The 23,516-nt window shown below is 38.7% G+C and overlaps 1 protein-coding gene across 7 annotated transcripts in view; it reads right to left on the bottom strand.

Annotated features, from left to right (window-relative positions):
* Window positions 1-676: 676 nt before the first annotated feature.
* ELMOD1 (ELMO domain containing 1) overlaps window positions 677-23,516 on the bottom strand; it is a 42,592-nt gene continuing 19,752 nt past the window's right edge. For 5 of the 7 annotated variants that reach the window (XM_040544113.1, XM_040544114.1, XM_040544112.1 and 2 more), the window contains 10 exons: window positions 17,512-17,657; window positions 17,334-17,362; window positions 16,019-16,116; window positions 12,436-12,565; window positions 9,688-9,821; window positions 8,417-8,485; window positions 8,107-8,130; window positions 5,522-5,572; window positions 4,155-4,288; window positions 677-2,010 (listed from right to left, as the gene is read on the bottom strand). In XM_040544113.1, the coding sequence (XP_040400047.1) occupies window positions 1,838-2,010; window positions 4,155-4,288; window positions 5,522-5,572; window positions 8,107-8,130; window positions 8,417-8,485; window positions 9,688-9,821; window positions 12,436-12,565; window positions 16,019-16,116; window positions 17,334-17,362; window positions 17,512-17,657 (988 nt within the window). In that variant the 3' untranslated portion in view covers window positions 677-1,837. Of the gene's footprint in view, window positions 2,011-4,154; window positions 4,289-5,521; window positions 5,573-8,106; window positions 8,131-8,416; window positions 8,486-9,687; window positions 9,822-12,435; window positions 12,566-16,018; window positions 16,117-17,333; window positions 17,363-17,511; window positions 17,658-20,143; window positions 20,285-23,516 lie in introns of all 7 variants that reach the window. The other 2 variants (XM_040544118.1, XM_040544117.1) reach the window with 2 other exon arrangements.

Raw genomic sequence — 23,516 nt, forward strand, 5'->3', positions numbered from 1 at the left:
TTGAAGTTGACACCCTGGGAAAAGTCATAACTGAGAAGATCACACCAGTACCTTCACGCCAGCTTCATAAACTCCTGTGCAGAAGATTAAAAATAAACCAGTGCGGACTAACATGTTGCAGAAGGAATTTAAGTCAAAGAGATGGGAAAGGAAAGGTGAGTAAGATTTGAAACAATGAAAACTGTTGTTAGAAAATGTTATAAGCATCAAGAGCAATACCAAAACCTCATGTTTTATGTATTATTACCATGTATTATTTACAAGCTAAACATACATACTTTTGTTATATTTTCATACAAAACATGCCATAGTTAATCTCTCCAACTCCGTATTTCTGATGTCATTGGAGAAGACTAGTTATTGCAACACCCCTAGAGTTCAATTCTCAAAGAATGCAACTTCTTAGCCCTGCAGAGAAATCCTGATCCCCGCCTCACATTCGAGCTAAGAAGTTTCCCAAGAAGCATAAACATTCCCATTGCTTTATTTATTTAGTAAGCAATGCCCCAAGCTACAACCTGGAATACTATAACAAAACTGATCCAGGTAAATTCAGACCACTCTTCAGACTAAGGAGATATCACAAAGCTGTCACAGCCCCTTTGAACTTATCTACTAAAGTTGCTTACATCTGTATTGCTACCCATCTTCAGAATAAGACACGTAGTGCTTCAGATTAGAATGACATAATTTATTCATATAATTCACAAGTAGTTGGACACTACTCCGAGTTTAATCTCCATATGCAAGTGATTTACACAAACATAATACTAAAATTGCTTGCTTAGAAGGTAAAAAATACCATGGGTATGAAATGCCATGGTAGATGCTGTTCAATATACTACACATTCTTTGTGTCAGACACTTTCACTCATTCATGTTTTTAGAAAAAATGTGGTTTGCCATTTTTATTTTTTAAAGTAGTCTAGGAAACTTAGGTGGTTTTGCTCTAAACCTTCTAGTCAATTATTTCTCCCAGTTCTTATGAACTGAATTGACAACCAAAGCTACAGTTTTAGTAGTTCAAAAAAATATATATATTCATTTCTGCTCCCCTGAATCCACCAAGCATGGTGTGATCAAATCACATTGCCTTCCAACATGTGACACAGAATAGTAACCCCAGTACAGCCAAAGGAACATGCAGGAATTTATGCTTCAGCATGGTGGTGTTGGTGCTGGCAACCAGTAGTTGTGTGTTTGCACTTCACTAGGAATGTATTAGCATCACCAGATCATTTGGCATTCATGTAGCTGTGGAGTCTGATTGTAATTCTGCATAAATCTCTTACTGAAACTTGTATCTCATAAGCCTCATTAATTCTGCATTAAGCATATATGGCTGTGTGGAGAAAATTGGACTTTAATGTGTTTGTCTGCATCAGATTAAGTTACACACATTATCTTCTAGACGAGGTCCAAACATATATTTTGCTTGAAATGCCAATAATCTTAAAACATACCGAGAAGTTAAAAAGCTTTCACAATACAAGATCCAGCTACTTATTCCACATATACAAAAACACAGCTAGAGAAATACAATTCAATTGTTCAATGCTGAATTATGAGGAAAGTCTAAAAAAATAGAAAAAACTCTGATACCTGGACATCTATTCAGAATGTAACACTGCATAATGCCGCAATATGAGCACCCATTTAAAATGAGAAATCCCCAAAGAGAAGCATAAGGGGATCTAGTACTTGTGACAAAAATAGATGAGTACTGCACCAAAAACATGCATACAATCGCCATGGTCTTTCAGTATGCTAGTGATGGTCTAAACAGTGACCTAACACAAGAGTGAGACAGTGTTCCCAAATAAAATCAAGTGAGTAACTACATATTGATTAAACTTTCTGATGCAGCAAAATGAGGGCACAAAGCCATCTCAGGGTTCTGGAGCTGTTTCAAGATTCGCTTGTGAAATTTCTCTCTGACACGGTTGAACTCCATTATATCCAGTGGGTCCTCTTCAACCCAGAATTTGTGGAATTCATGCATTAAGTAGCCTACAAAAGAATAAGAAGAATGAGAAATACAGTAAAGATTACAAAATTAGAAAGAAACCTGCAATTAATAACTATGATGCACACACAGAATTCTGGTCACCAAGGTCTGAGACTCCATGAAGCTATGCAGGGATAAGATTAAACCCACCTGCAAGACCCCTGCTGCAACACTATGTATGACTTCTAGTGTATGAAACTAAAACAACTGGAAGTGCTTGCTGCCATAGCATTGGCATTACACATGCTGGACATTTAACAGCTGGAGATTCACTTCAGGAAGACATGTCATGCTTAGAAAAGTTTCCTTGATTCGGGAATATTTCTCCTTAACAGAATTTTAGGGAAGCTTTTTAGAAAATTCACTCAGGGGCAAACTCAAGATTTGATGAACATTGGCAGAACTTCTAATAATAATTACAAGAAATCACTAAGCATCTTGACATATGGATGATGAGCTATTAATGTTTTTTGGCCATGTTAAATGATACATGAACTAAAACATTAAACTAATGAGTAGGAGAAGATACTACTAACGATATTCCACTGGCCTTTTGTTTATATTGAAGTTCTGCCTCACTGATTTTTCCCCTCATAGAAACAGTGCTTACTATCCACTAAAAAGTGCATACTGGTAAGTAACTAACAGTTACGGCTTCCTCATACACAACATAGTTTTACTTGTATGTGCATGACCTTGCAGGAAAGGTTGTTTAACATTTATGTCCATGGTCCTGGAAAGACAAGTAAGGTGATACACAGAACAACTAGCTTTGGTAAGATATCCTTGCCTTAGGAAGAAGCTTGATGACAAATTGTGTTTAACACACAAGCTTTTTTTTTTTTTTTTATTAAGACCTTTACCCTTTTAGTTCTGTGCCACCCTTAGGCTTGAAGAGGAACCACCACCGACAAAAACCTTACATCCAGCACCAGGACTTCAGTGAACTGGACACCACCTCTTGATCCCAGCTTCCACAGCAGATCAACCATTGAGGATGCATAAGCTTTCATTCCAACACAGCAAAGTGTGCAAGTTATTTGTGCTTTCAAGAAGTGATGGCATTTGTTGTAAAAGGGGCTTAATTGCTTTTATTCATTTATTTCATTGTATCGTAATTAGAAATAAAAACACACATAACTCTAGCTTAAATTTCACTCTGTATTTACAAAGTCACATTTTTTTCCTCTCAACCTGTTTGAGAAACTTCATTCAAAAGGTATCTTAGGCACATCTTCAAATCTTCGCAGATATTTAGTTAGATACTTATCTGTCCTTTATTTATCAAGCTGACTACTGACAAAGACAGAAGTGTAACAGCTAAACTGACCAAGTTCCTACCAGCCAGTGTATCTAGGACAGCAACCCAGAAGCCATCACAAGAAGGGGGTCCCTGCTTCAGTATGGAATCTCTACATGTAAGATTTTGGGTGAATGAGTCTTGAATAGCAACCTCAAATGCCTGCATTATTTAATAAAAGATGTGCAGGTCACTAATATTTACTATTTATACAGTCAAGCAATAAAAAGTATTAAAACTGCAAAACAAAAGGTCTGCTACCTAAATAGCCAACTTGCAAAGTTTTGGTGGCTTTTTTTTTTTTTGAATTAACATAAATAGGGAAAACAGTGCATCTTGACTTGTGTTATCAGTTCCTTGCCTACATTTCAAAAAACATTAGAAATGTAGTACCTGCTGCCATGCCCTTCTGGCAAGAATGCACAGTAGGTCTGTGCTGTAGAAGGGATGCTCAATTACAGGGGAAAGATATGGAAAAAGAATTAATCCTCGGGGGGGGACAAGTCTACTGAAGGGTGCAGTGAGCCACTTTAATGTAGATATCTTAATACAGATGGATTTATGGGGAAAATACCTTAAGTTTCTTCTTATTATTTAAAAGCAGTTTAAGCAGGTAGGAAGGGCACTAGTTCATGCACTGTTTGTTTTGTTCTACTCCCTGGTTTGATGGTGGCATGCATCACAACTAAAAACTGGATCCAAGTATTCTAAAGTCAGGACAGCAAGACCAGCATGATAGTATTTGTGCTGTGTCAGCCAATTTACAGTACTCTGTTATCTGCAAGAACAGAAAAAACAGCGTTAGTAGGAGTGCAATAGGAGTATTTATCCCCCCTCATCACTTACAGAAGGTCTGCTGAAAGTGGGTGAGTGTTGGTGCCTCTGGAGCAACATTGTAGAAGTGGGTCTTCAGAGCTCCACTCACGAGCAGGTTATATGCAAGGTCTGTTATGTTAATACCCACAATAGCAAAAGAGTAGCTGTAAGAAAGAGAAACATTTGCAGAGAGCTTGTCTTCTTTCCACAGGCTGTAAGAAACTGTCACTGACGTTGCAGATTAGGTGATACTGAGGTGTATTGACTCTCCCTCTGGTGAGCTATTCTCCCTCTTGTGAGCTTCCAAGTGTGATGGAAAACTAGAAAAACATTTATCCTGTCTGCTTTCTACTCTCTAATGGCAGTGTTTCCCTAGTGAAACATATGGTCAGAGTGAAAACAGGAGTTTCATCACTGTGCCAGTGTTCTCAGTGGAGCAACAGAGATTCATTCCTGTGAAATGAAAACAAGCCCAGGAGTCCCTGGACTCGCTTCTGATACAGGGTAAGCACTCCACACGGTGGCTGCGCCTGCAAGGTGACCTGACATTTGCTGTTTTAACCCGTCTGCCCAACTGGAATTCAGTACCCACAGTCAGAAACATAAAGGTTTATACAATTGAACCCATAATGATATTCATATGGCTAAGAAGCCTGTGAAAGAGATCCAGCTGAGTCACCTCCAATTTCTTCCCAACACAGAACTAGATGCACAGGCAAAATCCTAAATCAGGGCATGCTAGGAACAGAAAAGAGAATATCTAACCTACGAAACAACACCCTGTCCTGCTAAGACAGATCAGCAAGGAAAGTATATTTAGGCACAACAGAACTCAGAAGTTAGAAGTTCTTTCTTAATTTGTAAATCTGTTGAATAAAAAGCTCAAGATTTCTGGCAATGACCATTTCCAAAGAAAACACAGCAAAGCAAACTTTTTTAGTTGTGGAAACAAGTCCTTAACATAAGGCTTAACAGCAAGTTTCACAGAACAAAGAAGTACTGGCATTAAAATACTGCATTACAGATTCTCAGTTACACTCAGTTATACTTTCTTGAAAGCAGATCAGAACCTGCCTCTGACAGACACAGGTGAGACTCAATCATATTATGCATTAAGAAGAATTAAACAGATATTTATAACTGCACTGTTCATGGCACACAAAAAAAGCCTTTTCTTTGCTACAAGATTCCACCCCCTACCCCCTTTGAAGTAAGAAGTACTTCTTACTTCAAAGTAGGTTTACCCTGTAATCTTTGATCAAAACAAAGATATGGTTAAGACAATGCATGTTAGTATGTACGCTGAAAAAAAATCTAAAGAAGTAACCAAGCAATACTCTGTTCCCTTGAAATATGCAGCATCAGTATTAACTGTTGTGTTCCTGGCAAAAACTTACCCAATTGCCTTATCAAACTTTTTCTTCTCCCATTCAGCTTTGCTGAATTGGCTGGAAAAAATAAAATAAAATGCACATATTAACATGAATTGCTAGTTGACATATATTTCCTTCCAATTTCTTTGTTATTACAACATTAAATAAATAGACTGTATTTTACTTCTGTTGACAGGGCTAATCCTCTTTAACTCTGCTTCTGACTGAATCAATAGGTATAGGGAGACTGGAAATAGCCAGAAATAGCTAACTTGGTTTATGGCATCACTGGTAAACTTGGTAATGATGACAAAAAGTACGTACCTACATCATTACTCTCAGTAAAAGCCAGTTATTTTCTATATTGGCCATAAAAACAATCCACCTCAATTAATTTTGAGCTGCGCAAAAACCAGAAGATACCACATTTCTTCCAACAAATAGACAATGATTTTAGCCTTCATTTTCTCAAAGATGTACATGACATTCATCACTGGAGATGCGATCCACTTGAGGAGGCAAACAACCTTTCTATTGCAGGAGTATTTTTCATGTCCAACCAAATTAGAAGTCATTCAACAGCCAAAATTAAGGAATTGAATTTCTTGTTGTTCAGCACAATAATGCAAATGTTTTCAAGAATACAGAAGATCCCCTCCCATAAAACAGAACTGGAGAGGGAAGCATTTAAATTTTTTAATTTGTTTAATGTTCAACATTAAAAAAAAGCTGCATGATGCAACCATCAGCAGCTGATATTCCACTAACCAGGTTTTACCTGCATTTACTCAGTGTAAATTTAGAAGAAATCATTGCCTGCATTTATCACCAGCTACAAGCAGGCAAGGGACTGACCCTCACACCAGTGCGCTATGGCTTAGAGTCTGGTGGGAGTTTTACCTTATCTTACTGTAAGGCAGCTCTGAGATTGCAGGCTTTAGATCCCAAATTATAGACACTTAAGTGTGCAAGTGTCCTTATTGGACTATACTTGAATTACAGTAAGCTTATATTATACTAAAAACCATGCCCTGAACTTCAGGCAAGTAAAATATTTAAGAATTGTTGCCTTTAAGTATTAAAGTTGCTGAGAGTTTCACACCCATCCTGACCTGTTACCAGGTGACATACGTTGGAACAAAATTTTGCATCTTATATGGTTTGGTGTGCAGGATTACACCAGTCTATGCTTATTGTCTAAAAACTTAGTCGTTTTTGTAGGTTGTGGCATAACATCTATTAAAAAACCCCAAGCAAGTGTTGAATAATAAAAGGTGGTACTCTTAGGATACGGACAAGCAATGCAGTTCAACAAAAATAGGAGCTACATTGATCATTATCACATCAGAAACCAGCACTGCTGCTAAGCAACCACACCAGGAAAACACCACAGGCACCAGGAGCAGCATCTGTCTTCTAGCAAATGCTCTTTCAAGGGGTAAAAATCGCACATGCTCACACAGAACTGCAAGATGGTCCTTGGAAATCACACACAGAAGTGGAGAACACTGATGGGATTCTCAGCCCTGACAGCAAATATTCAGCATCCGTGCAGTACTGTTTCATTTCCCATGTACTCTTCTGTTCAGTTAAACAAAAATCTTGGCTATTTTCTATAATGCTGTTTAAGCATTGTGACAATGCCTTTTCATCAGGGCACATTAATGAAAAGCATCCATTGGCAGCACAATACATAAAGGGAAGACCAGACCTAGGGGGATGCTTGTAGTGAAAAAGTAAATGTGAATATATAGAAAGAAATGCCAGACAAACTAAATTTGAGGATTTAAGTCAAAGATCAAAGTCTATTGCACTTCCATTCCCCTCAACCCTCCAAGCACTTTTTGTCACAGAATTACCATTGGTAACTCAACCACAAGACACTGGGGAGATCAAAAGCTATACAGGATTCAGATGCAAACACCCCTGCTATGGGGGTATCTAGCACTACTGGCAGAAGAAGAGGGGAAAAAAATAAAAGATGTATTTTGAGACAACTGATTACTGTGGAACTGGCTAAGAGGCACCCATTCCCCCAGCAATTACAGAATAAGTCTCCTCATGAATTGTTGTTCACAATACGAGGTTTTCGGCACCTGAAGGTACCTGATCTCTCAGAAGTCAGGATATTGGACTAGCCAGATCAGACCAATCATTAGTCAAGGTAGTCAAAGTATGTGAATAATAAAGTGGATTTTCAGCTGTGCTAACAAACTCTTGGCATAGAGTGTGTTTGATTATAAAGCCAGTCACAGCTGCTGTGATCATATTTGCACTGCTGAGACACCCTCCCAAAAGTCACCCCAAAACTGTTGGATTTGTTGGTTAAATTTGTTACTGAATAGATCTTAAAATAAAAAAAATAAAGTAGCACTTTGGCTACAGCAAGCAAGGTTGATTTTATTCTTTATATATTTATTAGCATATTCAGATGTACCCAGCCGTGCACCATTAGCTAAAGTTGAAATTAACACTGCAGCATTTAGAGAACGGAATAGGGATCTGTGTTGCATTAACGATTTTCAGTTTATAACACACCAAATTGCAGCATGGTTTGATCATTATTTACATGTAGAGTCTTATAAAACCAAGAAAAAAGAAAAAAATACCTTAGTTCCTTCTTAGAGACTTCCCTTCATTATGAAAAGAAAAAAGAATTAAAACAACGGTAAATAAAAACAAAATCAATTGAAATCAGAAATTAAGTGAAAACATTTAACGCTAAGTTTCACTATTTCTAAGATTCAGTATACAAGTTTTCCTCTTGAATTTGATCAATTTTCAAGATCAGCACTTGAAAACAGATAGCACGTGGCAATACTCACACATGTCCAACAAAAGGAAAACACGGTCCCCTTCCCAAAACAACAGCCAGTACAGTACTCTCTCAGATTATTCTTTTCTAGGCTAAAGCATTACCTGTATTTAGGCTGAAGAGAATCAGAAAGAACTTGCTGGGCTACCTCAGTGTCCCATTCAGCAAAATACCTGAAGAGATATGTTTAGGTTAAATTGTTAAAACTTACTTTGCTTTTTTTTTTTTGTTAAGTCACAAACTGTCCATACATGCCAGTGCCAGGCCCTTTAAATATCATTACATGCACTATGCAGTATTAGTAGCTTTAACATGTTGAATTCATTCAACTACCACTCAGAGCCCCAAAGATAAAAGCAGCCTGAAATGACAAGTGCAATCCCATAAGCTGCTAGTGAGCATGGGTTACCAGACTCGCCTTTCTGCCCATCCTACAGAAGATCTATTGCTTATTACTAGTGCGTGTTGACTGCAGAGCTCAAGATAAGCAGATCAGGCTCCTTGATCTGGCAGATTCACTAAGCAAGATAAAAGTCAACACAGGAAACTGTGACATGAAATACATGGTAGGAAGTCCAGTGGAAGTTCAAATCAGACTCTAGAGTCCAGATCCTTCACTGGTCTTGGCTAGAGATGACATACAGACAGTCATTTATTTTTATTTATTTATTTTTTTAATGTCCCTCAACATAGAAAAACAAAGTATTTATTCCCCCCTCCATCCCAGGGAGAGGTTATTTTTAGCAAAATAAATCTTGTATCTATTACCTGCAGCAGATACAAGGGCTGGCGGAAATAACAGGGACCAATCAATTCCTAAATTACTAGCCCCAGATGATACCAAACACCTGGTCTGCACGAGGCAGAGGGAATATTTATGTAAACCTCACTGCTTAATATTGGGTATAGAAAAATTTAAAAAGCAGTCCAACTACAGAAGTCTGCCATCAGTGGCCAGACTTCAAGTGTTTTACTTCAGAATTCAGTATAAAAATTTCAAAACAAGAAAGATGAGCAGTAACATAACCCTCCTACTTTCCAGGGCATTTTGTTTAAAGAGATCCTCCAGATATTGGTGAAAATATATTTTACAGTTTCTCTCCTGGGGGAAGAGTGTTAACTTACTGTGTTACAGGGAGGGAAAAAAAAAAAAAGACTTAGCAAGCAATATAACCTTGTTGAATGAGGAATACTAAGAGAAAAGACCCCCCCAAAAAAAAATTGGGAAAGAAAATAAATTCTTTCAGTTTTTGATATGGAGTCCCTAATGCTTTTCAAAGTTGTTCCCACAGACTTGCTAAAAAAACCCTGCATATTATGCTGCTTTTCAAAACTTTGGATACACATAAATACATCTCTAAAGGAGCATACTTACACCAAGTTATATAATCCCAGCAGACCCATCCCTCTGAAGTCTGTTTTAGGATCATCACCTTGGAAACCAATTTCACACCACTGCTTCGAAATCCGAGCTTTCAGTGGTGAATTGGGCTTCAAGCATTTCCACAACTAGGAAGATCACAGGTAGAATTTAATTAAGCCTCAACACATTGGCATGACTTTTTCTTCTCTTTAAAGCAAGGTAAATTCTCGTGTAACAGATCTGTATTACGATTCCAGCAACCAGAGCAGAAGAACAAATGAAATTCCTGGGGGTGAAGAAGGTTGGAGGGGGGAACCAAACCACTCAAGTTTTGCAGCCATTTCAGCCCTAGAAGGTCCTTCTGACCTTATCTGCAAGCGCAGCAACATCTCGCACAAGGACTTATTTTGTTCGTGCATTGTGTATCAAACTAGAGCCTGCCTCCATAAGCACCAAGATAGGAACGGGCTGAAAGTTGGTTGTAAATCACTGGCAGAGAGGAAGGCAATCAGCCCTCAGGTCCCTAAGGCTCCACAGCAATCTTTTCTCCAGCATCTTTTGCAAGTCTCCAGAAGGGTAATAAGTCGAGGGTGCTGGCTTGGCTACCACAGAGCTGAAAAGCAAATTGAAGAATATAGAAAGAAAAAAAGCCATACAAGAACAGCTCTTTCCACCTTCGTATTTAACTAAGAGGTGAATCATTCATTGATCTCACAAAAATTAAATAAATAAATAAAAAGGAGAAAGTGATTTAACAAGCCAGATCCTCAGCTAGAATAAATCTACTTAGCTGTGCTGGCCCAGTGACTTAGTGCCTAAATATCACGTTGCTAGGCACCTAAAAGCAGCCTAAATTGACATCTGACAAATACATACCTTCCTGCACATCTTATGTGCCATATTGCAAACCTATGCTTTCCAGAGTGTATTGAGAAATCAGGTGTTACCCATAAACCATAAGCTGGTGAATATGGCCTCGAGACACACTTAGATAAAAGATAAAGCCTACCCAATGGAAAGAGCAGTATGCACATTTCTCAAGTAATCCACACAGAAGGTGTATTATTTTTTAGCAATTCAGACTGCATATAAAGTTCAGTACCTTTGGAAAGTTAAAACTTTTAATGATTTCACTTTGTCATGACTGCATAAAGCATCATGCAGTGTTTAAATAATATTTAGTGTCTTCCCTGTTCATCCATCGACACTAAACACAGTATTATTTATTAGTTCAATCACATTAAGTTAATCTTCCTCTCATTCATAAATTGCCCTCCTGGTAAACATGAATAAACGATAGGCATTAGGAACTTGAATTACTCATTGCAGAGATCACTTAGCAAAATACTTAGAAGCAAAGAAAATCTACTAGCTTATTCTTCCCCAGTGTGGACTGGAAGCTGAATTAAACCATTGAACATCTTTCTATTTGACATGACAATTAATTTACAGCAGGCTTTTTGCTTTTGCAAGTGCTATTGCACAGGTTACGCAGAATACAGATTGCGACACTGATACTTCTTTCAGCATTAGGAATTTTACAATGTAAGCTGCACTGTTTAACTTCCCTTCTGACAAATGCTCAGGTTCTACTCTGCTTTTGTCTTTAAATGTTACGTGACTACACATCACAGCTACCATTTTCAGGAACAGCTAAGAATCAGGTCCCCAAATGCCAGGTGGCAAGAAGAGAAGAGCCAGCTCCTCAGTGCTCCTCACCCACAATCACCTCACACCCTACTTCTTGCACACTGGGCAATGCAGGTGCACAATGCATTTAGGAATATTTTCCTGGAGCAGGGGCAGAGTCAAAGGAACTGCTTAAAGTTTTCAGTACTTAAACTTGCTTTATTTAAAAACAGTAAAACCAGATTTCAGTACTTTTATTTAAGAACAAAACCTGATTTATTTTTTATTTTAAGACCTCTGAAAATTCTGTAAGAAAGCATCTTCTTTCTGTACAAGTTAATGTATTCACTATTCTTGCCATTTCTCTGAAGCATCTTGCACTAGCTATGATCAGAAGTAGGATCAGAAGAATCAGAAGAAATACTGGGACTTGCTATTCGACTATATTCCATCCTTTTTATTCTCTCCTCAGTTTCCTTCCAATATAAAAAAGCTCTCTAGCTCTCTCCCTGCTTACAGCTTCAAGACCATCTTCCTCAAAAAACACTTATCTAGTGCCGTGCAAGGTTTTCCTTAAAGCATGAAGTAAAACCCAATTGGTATGGTTTTCATTGTTGTTCATGTATTATCTAAAGAATGGTCTAATTTTCATTTGAAAATACATTCAGTAAATGTAAATGTGCACATTATTTCCCACCCTGCCATCCTACACTGTGAAAGCTAGAGGCTTATCGTTGGGATATATGAACAATGTCTTCAAAAACACAAGAAACTGAGGAGAAAAAAAGGTTTATTCTCATTATGAGAACTTGTATAAAGGTGTACTGAAGTAGGACATGCTGCTGGTTTTTCCAGAGCTCAGCACTGAGCTGTTACCTGCAGTAAGAGCTGTATATCCAGTACCTAGACACAGTTCAGCCAAGTGACACGTGCTCATCATCGGGGAACGAGCTGCTTGCCTGGCAAGCATTACACCCAGACTAGATGAGTATGCTGTACAGTCTAATCTCAAAGCAGGTACATGATGAAGGGACATGATAGTATCTCCCAATATCTTAAGAGGTTTATAAACTAGCCCTTCGGAGTTGGCATGAATAAAGGATGCCTTATCAGTGTCTCTTAAGCACATACCTTCAGAAGCATTTCCTCATGTTGCGGGTTCTCCGAATCGTACGGCTCTCGGCGCAGCTTTTCAACCTCTACAACCAGATTCCTGTACCCGACGATCTGCAGCAGGCAGGCTTGAAGAGATACTCCCAGCCTGGGGGTGGAAGAAAAATGTAATCCAACTAAGTCATGTGTAGCCATGCCACAGCACTACAGCATACATACCTGTTTAATTCACGAGTAACGTTACATCAATGAATTTTAATCCAATATTTTATTTACTGTTAAAGACTTTCCAGGAGATCGGTATTATATTAAATAAGGCCTTGTGAAAGGCATAGTCTTATTTAGTGCCCTACTTTGATTAAAAAGCAAATAAAAATGGATTTTTAAACTTGAAATGGTGAATTTCTCCATAGGAAAGTCTCATAAGTATACACAGCAGCTTTCAAAGCCTATTACAATCACATCACTGAATCTTCCCCCTCATTCAAACGGCAGCTTCCCAAACAACGCCCTGAAACCAGAGAAGTGAACTTAAAAAGGAAGGGGGGAACTCAGCAAAAAGCTAAAAACATGCATTTTATTTCCATGCCACCATAGCCTGCATAAAGAAGATTAAAAAAACGAAGTAACACAGTTCAAAGATCTGCCTCTAGGTAGACATTTTTTTTGTTGGACTCACGTTAAGAATCACAATAATGGCTCTTTTCATTATTATGCAGATCAACTTGATGCATCCTTAAAAAAAAGCCAAACTTGACTTTGAAGGCTTTAAATTACAATGATTTATTCAGTTTGAAGTTAATTTTTTTATAATAAAATACAAGTTATAAGCATGGCAGTTTTATATTTCATTTGAATATTTGATTATATATAGGAATATGACCTTGATTTTAAAACTTATTTTAAATAAAGGATAAAATGATCCGAATGCCTAGTATGAATTTGGACCACAGTTAGATCTATACCCTCACTGCTCAGTGGAGCACAGGCTGTGCTGATATCAAGCTGCACAGATTCCTTATCTGCCCTATCTGGTACTCTGAAATACTTTGTATATTCCATAATACTGTTAAATTTTCCTTAGCAGAAGGATTTTCACTGCTTATCTTTTGAGATTAATCCACAGAATAAGAGAGATGTCACCATTAGGCCATTTCTCTTGCCACAACCACATGCTACTTCTGTCTGTAACCCTTTTTGAGTAACCTGAGCAGCATTTCCCCCCTTTGGTGTTTAGTTTTCGCATGCTTCACTTGCTATACCCTACAGTTTTATAGAAAGGCTGTATTTCAAAGAAAGCTGAGAAGCCTGACAGAATTGCCATAGTGCATCACTAAGGCACAGCCATCATGTTTTTAACTACTCAGTAACCTCACAGTAGTTCAGAGCAAAACACCACAAGCAGGGGAAAAGCAGACCAATTTTATATATTAAAATGTTATTTTTAAGTTCCAAGCTGAACACCATATACTAAGCAAGCAGTATTTGAGCTTGCTATTTAAAGCCAGTCAAGCACTCTGCAATGTTGTTCATGAAGGAAGGGGAATTTCTTCATGGAGGAGGGATTTCTTCGTTTTGTTCATGGAGGGAAAGGGAGCTTTCCTCCTTCCCCCAGCAGCACTGAGCAGAGGATGCAGATGAGCTGCTGATGCCTCACACCTCCTCCTGCCATCCCTGTGCTGGTGGTGGTGGTTCTCAGAGTGCAGGAGTGACCTGCTCATGCTCCCACCCCATGTGGAGCCTCAAACTGGGAGTGTTTCACAGGCTGCTTCTGTAGTTGGTACAGATCGCATGGGTCACCACCTGGTTATTCAACCTACTTGCTTCCACCACCGGATATACACACTTATCTCAAAGGCACTGACAAAGGGCCACTACTCCGGGCCTCCTCCTCTTCAGATCACAGCAGCCCATTGCTGTCAAGAACAGCTCGGAGCAAACATCCCTGGGATGCCAGCTTAGCTCTGTAAAGATGCTACATGAACAAAACTGACTGCACACAGATTTGTGCGAACACACAGCTTGACACGTCCCCGTGTCCTTACCCAAGGAGATTTCAAGTGTCTGCTATACAAGGGAAGGTCAGAGCTTCCCAACGAGACAGTTTGGATGCAGATTTTTTGATGTTTGAGAGCAGGCAAACCAATGGATTTTCCTTAATCCTGCCTAAAGAAATAGCTGACCTGCTTTTGCTGAAGTTTCTCCAGAAGAGTTTAGTATAAAGTAAGTGCCTTGCATGTAAAGCTGCAGTCCAGATGACTGCAATTTAGTAGAACTGTAATTAATGTAAAGTAGGGAGCAATTTAGTGGCAGGGTTTGTCTTCATTCATGTGGCACTACCTCGCACATCCCAGCCCCACATTCCTCACTGTTTTGAAGAGATCTCAGCAAACTAAGAGGGGATGCCATGGAGTCAGGCATGGGAATTAAAGACAGTCCTGTAAAACACCGAGCACATAATTTCTTGTCCAAAACCAATTAAGCATTTGTTCTGCGCTTAGCATATGAACAACACCTGGGTTAAATGAAAAATATTAAGTTTTGCTTTTTTATATGAGGACCAGAGCACTCAAATGTAACCTAGTTCAGGGGCAGGACTCAGGCAAGCACCATTCATTTGCATCCCTCCTCTCCCTCTCTCCTGAAAGACAGCTTTTACTCAGAGGCCAAAGGCAAAGCCACAAGAAGAATCAGATGATCTCTGGTGTCACACAAATATTATTTTAATGAATTCCCTGTTTCTTCTTGGCATTATTCCACCCTGTTACCCAAGTGTCCAATGTTGACAAGTGAGTACTTCAATTAGCCCAACTGCTAATGCTGCGGTTACTAATGTCTACAGGTCAGGCTCTGAGCTATGCACGTTTATATTCTGCAGTTTTTCCTGGTACGTCACCCTCACTAATTTTTCATAGCTGAAATGCAGAGGAAAACAAAATCAGCAGTGTCCTGTGCAACACTGAGTACCTAAGCTGTGGCACCCTCCACCTTTGCCCACTGATACACAATATTTATACCAATAACAGAAGTGTTACTACATACTCCTGAAATACCTGGCTTTAAATTTAGTGGTTTGTTGTTAGTCTCTTCTTACCACTAAGATCTTGTAGCATTAAAAAAAAAAACAACTGTGTTGTGTTGTTAAACCTTGTGTTTGAATAACTCAAAGCAGCTTTAAGACAGAAACAATATAATGGTTTGCCCGTTATGACAGACCAATTTCTTCCCTGCCCAAAAGGCTACCTACAGCCTCGCTAAGAAGCCATCACTGTCACTTCCGTGACCACCTGCCTTGGCAGTATTTTATCCCTGGGAAAGTGGTCCCCATAAATCAATGCATCAACAATGTACTAAGTATGATTCAGGAAGCAGCTAGACAAAGAAACTCAGGACTTGGCTATTACAGTCCCCACAAAAGATAGTTCATTTTTCCATCAGCTTTTTGACAGCAAAGCTTAAGCTGTAGCTTTACACTGAGAAACAAAATTCACTTTCAGATTGTGTACCAAAATAGCTATGAAAAAACAGCTGTCCACGGACTTGGGTACTGAAAAGAAATCAATAATTCCATGACTTCCTTATGAAATAAACAGGAACTTACTGTGGATTTATATCTGGATTAATCTTTTTCAACTCCATGATGTCATCTATAGTTTTTTCAATAGCATCAGGGTGAACACTTACTGAAGTTTGCAGACGCTAAAAAGAGGTTTTAAACACATTAATTGTTATGGAAGCTATTGTTCAATGGAAGTTAACAACAGTAAATTTAATACCCAAAAGCTTCTAGCTTAAGAGCCAGGCGAGCCAACTCTACATGCACACCTTTCCAACGTACTCAACCCTAATGACTAGCTTCAGAGCACCATCCCCACATGAAAACTTGAGCTGCTTCCCCATGCCCTTGGAGCCAGTCAATATGTCTGCAACAGCTGCTAGTGAAGATGATCTGCGTTGAGGCTTTCGGCTGAGAAGCAGCTTCAAGCCACCCACCTAATTACAGTGGGATTGCTACCCTTCATTTCGACACCCCCCTCTCCCAACATATTGCAGTAACACAGAAATACATTTTTTCTTCCTCTTGCACATCATTGCCTTGAAGATACCTCCAGAAGTTCAATATAAAAGAAATCAACATGCCTTCCAAAAAATTAAGTAAAATTTTTCTGGTGCTGTCTTAAAATTACATAAATTTATAGTGCATCTAAGCAATTTTCTTATATAAGAATCTGCCTTTTTTATTGTGCTAAAAGTACATTTGGAAGTGCCATGCCAAACTATAAGCTATGTGACACCATTCTCATTAGTTTTGAGGTAAGCTTTAACAGCACTGGTTCTCATACCAAGGAGAAATGAATGGTTGAGTAATCTTAATGCATACACAAATGCTTTTTTCAGATGAGTGAGAAGCATTTATATTAGCACAACCAGTGCTATAGTGAAAGGATGAATTGAAAGTCTTGTCCATAGTGTATTTAAAAAGAAAGCAGAGGTCTAAGTTGTCTTTGCAATCTAAGTAACGCTGACTTCAACCTCTTTTATCCTTGCTTTAAAGGCAAGGAAACAAAAAGTTAAGTCTGTAAGTGACTGACTGAAGATTACAGAAGTTTTGGATAGGATGAGGAATCCACCTAAGAAATCCTAAATTACAAAACATCACCCTTATCTCTTCCATGGCCTGTTGCTCCCTTGATTCCAATAGCACCAGCACCACATTGTGCTGTCCCTGGAGCACAGGACACTCCTCCCAGCTTTGGGAAATCACCTGCCATGATGGTCACAGCATCTCCTCAGTAGCAGACGCTTTTAATGTGAGACCATATCAGATTCTAAAGTGATTTTGTGGGGTGAGTAAACAGCTGACTGAACAAGCTCCTGGATACAACAGGAAAGTTGAACTGAGATCTTTCACTCACCTTACTTTTTGAACCTTTCAGTGACGCCTCTGTAAGAGAACAGTATTTGAAAGCAGAGTGTCAGACAGTTTTAAATGCATCCAATATAAATTTAGCTTATTATTATTTCTTAAAGTCATGCTATTTTTAGCACATGCAGAAAGGTACAAAGGCATGCAGAACTAAGTTCTTCAGTTACCTATTTTCATAGTTCTGGCAGCTCCAGGCTTTGTATTGTAACAGATCCTTTGCAACTCACATCGCCCTGTTAGTTTCCTCACCACAAATTTCAGGCAGCGCCACAAGAACTTGCAGTAGAAATACAGGCATACCTGGATAAATATCCTGTCAAAAAAAAAAAAAAGCCTGATAAGACTTGAGCAGATTTTGTTTAGACAAAGACACCACCCAAATAGAATGTACTTCCTCACCCCAAATTCTCATTGCATAATGGCAGCTTTAAAGCAAAAGCAGCAGTCACACTACAAACATTTATCTTAATAAATGTTAAAGGACCAGAGACTTCCTGAGGTTCCTTCTGGCCTGAATTATTCTGTCATCTTATGAAAACCCAGAAAATAAACATCATGAGAAATGGTCTATTTTAAAAGTTTTTTGGGTTTTGTTTTTTAAAGCATTGCAGCTGTTACCTAAGCCCACACACCACGTGCTACCACAATTACATAACACACCTCAAAAACAGGTTTCATGGTCTACATCTCATTTGGAGAAAATTTCACTTTCTTGTTTCTATGGTTATGAATGCCCAGCCCCTATACCGTGCCCTGCCACGATACCCAGCCGGGAGCACAAGGACATGAGATGGCATACAAATAGCCCAGTGCCCTAGGGGTCAGAAGCATATCTCAGAAAAGGCAAATTGCAAAGACTTGACAATGGAAACGTTGGAATCTGGGCACAGTTCTGGGCAAGCTGCTCTCGGTGGTCCCATGCCCTGCTCAAGGAGGGCAAGATGGCCTCCAGAGGTCCCTTTCGACCTCAACAACTCTGTGGTTATACTCCACGAGTATATTCTAGGAAAACATCAATACAGCTTTAATAAGTTAGCTTGCTGTTGAATGGTCAGAAATAATTTGATCCATTACATTGTCAGCTGTGCATGCGTAGTCATTAGTAGCCTATTATCTCCTCTACATACTGTTGACACTTTCAAAGGAAAGTTAGTTGTTAAAAGCCTCCATATTACCCTTTTCAGTTGAGTTGTTGCTTGTTCTGAAATACTAAATTCTAGATACTCAAATCAGTATAGCTTTATTAAAGCTGAAAGAGCTCCACCACTTCACAATGCATCCTGAAGGGTATGTTGCAAAAGGATATTCAAGAGAAGGAAGATAAGTTAACTCATGTTAATATCCACACAGGAGTTTAATCTGCTTTATGGTCACTTTAGCTTAATCCCCTTTACAGGGATTAAGCTAAAGAAAAATAAAGCCATTTTATGCCTAAATGAAGGGCATCCACACAAGTATTTAACATGCTTTAAAAACATCCACTTTATCTTCACACTTTCAGTTAATTCACTTAACATTCCTGAATGCCTGTGTGTAGGCAACCCCCTTGTCTTTATGCAACATGAAGCCTCTGTTGTATATACAAAGTGAAACCTAAAGAATAAGGAATTAATTCCACATTGGAATCGAGCTTTAGGCAAGCAAAAAAGTTTCAGTTGCTGACCTTGAAATACGTGGGTCCTCCCACCCCAAGATGGGCTGCTCACTGTCATGAGAATTTTGTATGTGCTTCACAGCAGATGATCAATTTAGTGTTAAAGAACAAAACCAGTTATCAGAAGCTAAGTCCATCAGCAGCCAAACAGAAGTATAAGCCATTTAAAGAGCAAGTCTCATATAGAGTCAGCTAAAGCCTTCAATTGCAACATTTAATAGTGGCTTGAAAACAAACCCACAGGCTAACACTGGGCATTTCAGTTTTTTCAGTAGATAATTGATGTCAACCATCACAGAGTTGACTAGCACCCTTTCCTCCCCTGTCAAGAATCTGCACACAATGCACACACAGCCAGCCCTCAGCCTCCTCAGCACACCCCAGCTCTGTACTCAGGCTGAAGGTCCAGAGAAACAGATTCAAAAGGGTTAATGTCAGACCAAAAGGTGGAATGTAGTAAAACAAAGTTCTGGGCTTTCATCGCACATTTGTAGCGGAAATTACACTCTTTCTTTTTGGCCTGTTTTGCTTCCAAAGGTTAGATCTCAATTGAAGCAATTCATTACCCAGAGAGCTCATTTATATGGAAAGAAAGAAGACTCACTTAACTTCATATAACAGCCCATCTGAAAAAATTTCTTTCTAATGAACAAGAGACCCACAGAAAAGGGCAACTCCTGTAAGAAAGTTCATGCCTACACTTAATCACCTCTAATGCTGAAACATCACAACTCATTTCATTACTCAAAACCTTCTTTTTTACCATGGTGTGTGATTCCCAGTAGAAGAAAGAAATAAAATTTTTTAGGTGTATTTGAATTAATCTTTGGGTTATATGTGCTGCTTTAAGGTTCAACGGCAGATTAGCAAATAAAAGGAAAAACTCCACATGGGATGGGATGTTATCTTCCAGGGTTGCAAAATCACATTCACAACTGAAAGTTTGATTTGGCAGTGGTTTGCACAGAGAGTAACTAAGTAAAAATGCACCTAATAAAGAACGTCGCTACAGCACACAAACACTACATTGATTTACTAAAATGTACTTAGCTACTGTTACTAATAAAGCAGACAAACACTAGTTCTGACTGGTACACTAGTTCTGACTAGTTAACTTACAAAGGAAAGTTTGCCTTTGAGGATACCTTCAATTTTCTACTACTCATCCACCTCAATCTTACAACAGCTGAAATCTTCTGTTTATAACATGAACAGCATAAAAAGTAACACAAGTTTGTTTTCAATGGGTTGTTCTTTACAAAAAGGTGCTCTTGCTTGCAGAAATCCTGTAATAAAAGCACACTCATAAATAAAAAAAAGATAAGTTTTATTTTAGCTGCTAAGCACTTCAGCAAAGCAGAGATGCCGGCAGCTATAAACAAAATACAGCCTGCCATTACCAAGAGCCCTCATGGAAGCCTTGCAATGAGGCACGTGTCTGACTGCCACAGTGGCCTTAACTTGTTTGTTTTAGAGTCTGATTCCAAGCCTTCTCTCCACTGAATCTCAGTGTTTTTGGCTTTTTTCCCTGCTTGGCCTTGAAGGCTGTCTTGGCATAGAAAACAGAGCGTGCTTTACTATAAGTCTGTGTTTACAGTTTTTAAAAGGGATTGCACAGTGATGCCTCAGTTCCTGAGGTGATGCCTCAGTTCCTGAGGTGAGCTTCAAGAGCAGAAGTATTACAGAAAGGAAGGTGTTCCTAAGAACACCTCTTCCCAATCCTGATGCAAGCCCCTTCTCCTCCCCCCATATTACATGCTACTGTACTGGTCTACAGATTGCGTTTATACATGCAAAGGACGTTAGAAGAGTTCATATGAATATTCTCTCAGGGAAAACAAGAAAATTGTGCATAGCCAGATGCTAATGCACACAGGCCTAACCAACAGGCAATTCCCTTGCTACATCCATACTACTTCAATACTACAGAAAAATGTACTTCTTATTAGGGCTCCAAAACAATACAAAAATACATTTGAAAATGAGCATGTGTTTCCTTGCACGTCTAGAAGAGATTTACCAAATACTATCTGATATTTAAAGCCACTACCGCAACAGTCTAAATTGCAAGTATGCATAATGCAACATTCAGTATTCCACAGACATGACAGGAAGTCAAAGAGTTACTGCACAGCATTCTTGGAACTGATGAAAACTGAAGGTACTTACTCCCTTCCTTCATTCCCTCTGGTAATTTTAGAATATCATTAATTTCATAGCTAGTAACAAACAAATACCTTGAGTAAAATGAAAACTAGCACTGGCTATCTAGTTAAAACGATTGGACTTAAAGCTAGATAAATACTACAAAAACCAAACCAAAGAGCTAAAGATAAGAGTCACTACATTTACTTACACGTCATTTTCTCTCCTGTGTCCTGTTTTAGGTCATATGGATGGGAAAGACATTTCTGCAACTATTTTTCCAGAAGGACATACTCAGCTCAATGAAGAAAGTGTTGCACATCAGTATTTCCTTACTATTCTGATAATGTCTTGAGAAGTTGAGGACACAGAAGTTAGCCATGGATGGACAAGATGACCAAATAGGTGAGTTAGCAAATGATACCACATTGTGAAGATTTAACTAACTTGACCATCTTTAGCTTATTTGTGCAACTTAAGCTGTGTATATGAGCTCAACCAAGAAGTAACTACCAATATAATTTTTCCATACACAAGTGTGCTATTAACTCCGTTAAAACAAGAGATTTTTATTCTGCGCTTTTTCAGACTTGACAACTGAAACCCATCTTAGCTCTCCATTTAGAGATGAAAGCAAGTCACCATAGCAACTTAAGAAAACATAAGAGTAGTTTTTAACAGCAGCTTTCCACTCTTCTCTTGCTTCCTGCTGACTTGGGTTTTATTTCATCTGATGCGACTCCAGTCAAACAGAACTTATGCTTAAAGTCTGCTAGTGCTTACAGACTGTTTTGCCGTAGATCAAGAAAAGGTGTAAGGTTTCTAGGATTTATTGAAAAAACTGCCTGCTACAGCTGGTTCTCCAACTTGCTATTATTTCAGATTTTTAAGAGAAGTTACAAGCTCAGTGGAAGTGACACTAGGAGACTCCTCAAAAACCTTTTACAAAAAAAGGCACCAAAGGATTAAACATTTCACTGAGAAACAGTTCTATTATTTCATAAACAATACTTCAAACTTCAGGAATAATTCAGAGGAGAACAAGCTGAGAAAGAAAAGCAACCTAGAACAGCCGCTTTCATTTAGACATAGCCTTAGATTAGAGGTATAAATATCAGAGTCCTGTAGATTACTGGCCAATGTCACTCCCCTAAATCTGGGGTCATTCCAGTTACTGGACTGCCTGTTTCAAAGAAGTTTCTCTTTCCCCTGGAAAGCAACAGCTGTTGAGAACAGGTAGATGAAGAGGCAGAGAAACTTCAGCTATACTAAAGATGAGTCTAAAAATGACACTCATAAAATATCTGGATGTCAAAGTAGCTACCACTACTAGCATAAGCATGTAAGCACATCCCCTTTCTTAGCTATTCTGATGTGCAATACAGCCTGGGACAGGCAGGAGTGCATGAAGTAATTTGGACCTAGGAAGAACGCATAAGCAATTTATGACTTATTTTGAATTCTTGCATTTTAATTGTTCAAGTGCCTTAGGATTTAAGTTTATTAAAAGCAGTCTTATTACATGGCACCAAAGCACACATTTTTCTCACATCTTTTTAATTATGGCCTTATTCAATATCAGAATTTGATTATAAGCTGCATTTCTAAGCTTCTTTTACACCGGCAATTTCACTTTCCAGCTAGAGCAGAGACAGTGACTGTCAGTGAAAATTAGTAACTTCAGGGTCAAGCCATTTTGCATGAAGACTACCTTAGAAAGGATATCTAAAAAACACACGTACAAAAAAGAAAAACACCACCACCTGCATAACCAAAGACTCCATGCAAGCAAAACCAAAAATCCCTCAAAACTAAACTACCTGATCCACACCTCAAGTAAATATATGTATCAAAATAGTAAAACATTATGCCATCGTTTTTTAAAAGGGATGTTGCATACTTGTCTATTGTTTTAAATATCAGTAGGAAAGGATTCATCAACTTCATGTAAAATACATTTTACCTATGTAAACAGCATGAAGCAAACTTCTTACTGCTTTCCTTTAAATAGGAGGATGTACAGGTGTAACTTGTACAAAACTAAGCAATTGCAATTGTGGAAGAGTGGTCAACATTGTTTTACATGTCCATTGCCTTTCATGTGAGGTCCCTAAAGCTCCACATATCTGTGGATCATACTCAGGAAAGTGATGTTTCCCCTCTGCTCAGCCCTGGTGGGATGCATCTGGAGCATTGTGTCCACAGCCACATTTGCCAGTACAAGAGACATGGACTAGTCCAGAGAAGGACTGTGAAGGTTATTAAGGGACTGGATCATCTAGCCTACAAGGAGAGGCTGAGAACTTGGGGGAATCTTACCTACGTGCATAAATACCTCATGAGGTAGTGAAGAAGATGGAGCCGGCCTCTTCT

Source organism: Cygnus olor, chromosome 1 (genome assembly GCF_009769625.2).
Source record: "Cygnus olor isolate bCygOlo1 chromosome 1, bCygOlo1.pri.v2, whole genome shotgun sequence".
In the NCBI taxonomy this organism is placed as follows: domain Eukaryota; kingdom Metazoa; phylum Chordata; class Aves; order Anseriformes; family Anatidae; genus Cygnus; species Cygnus olor.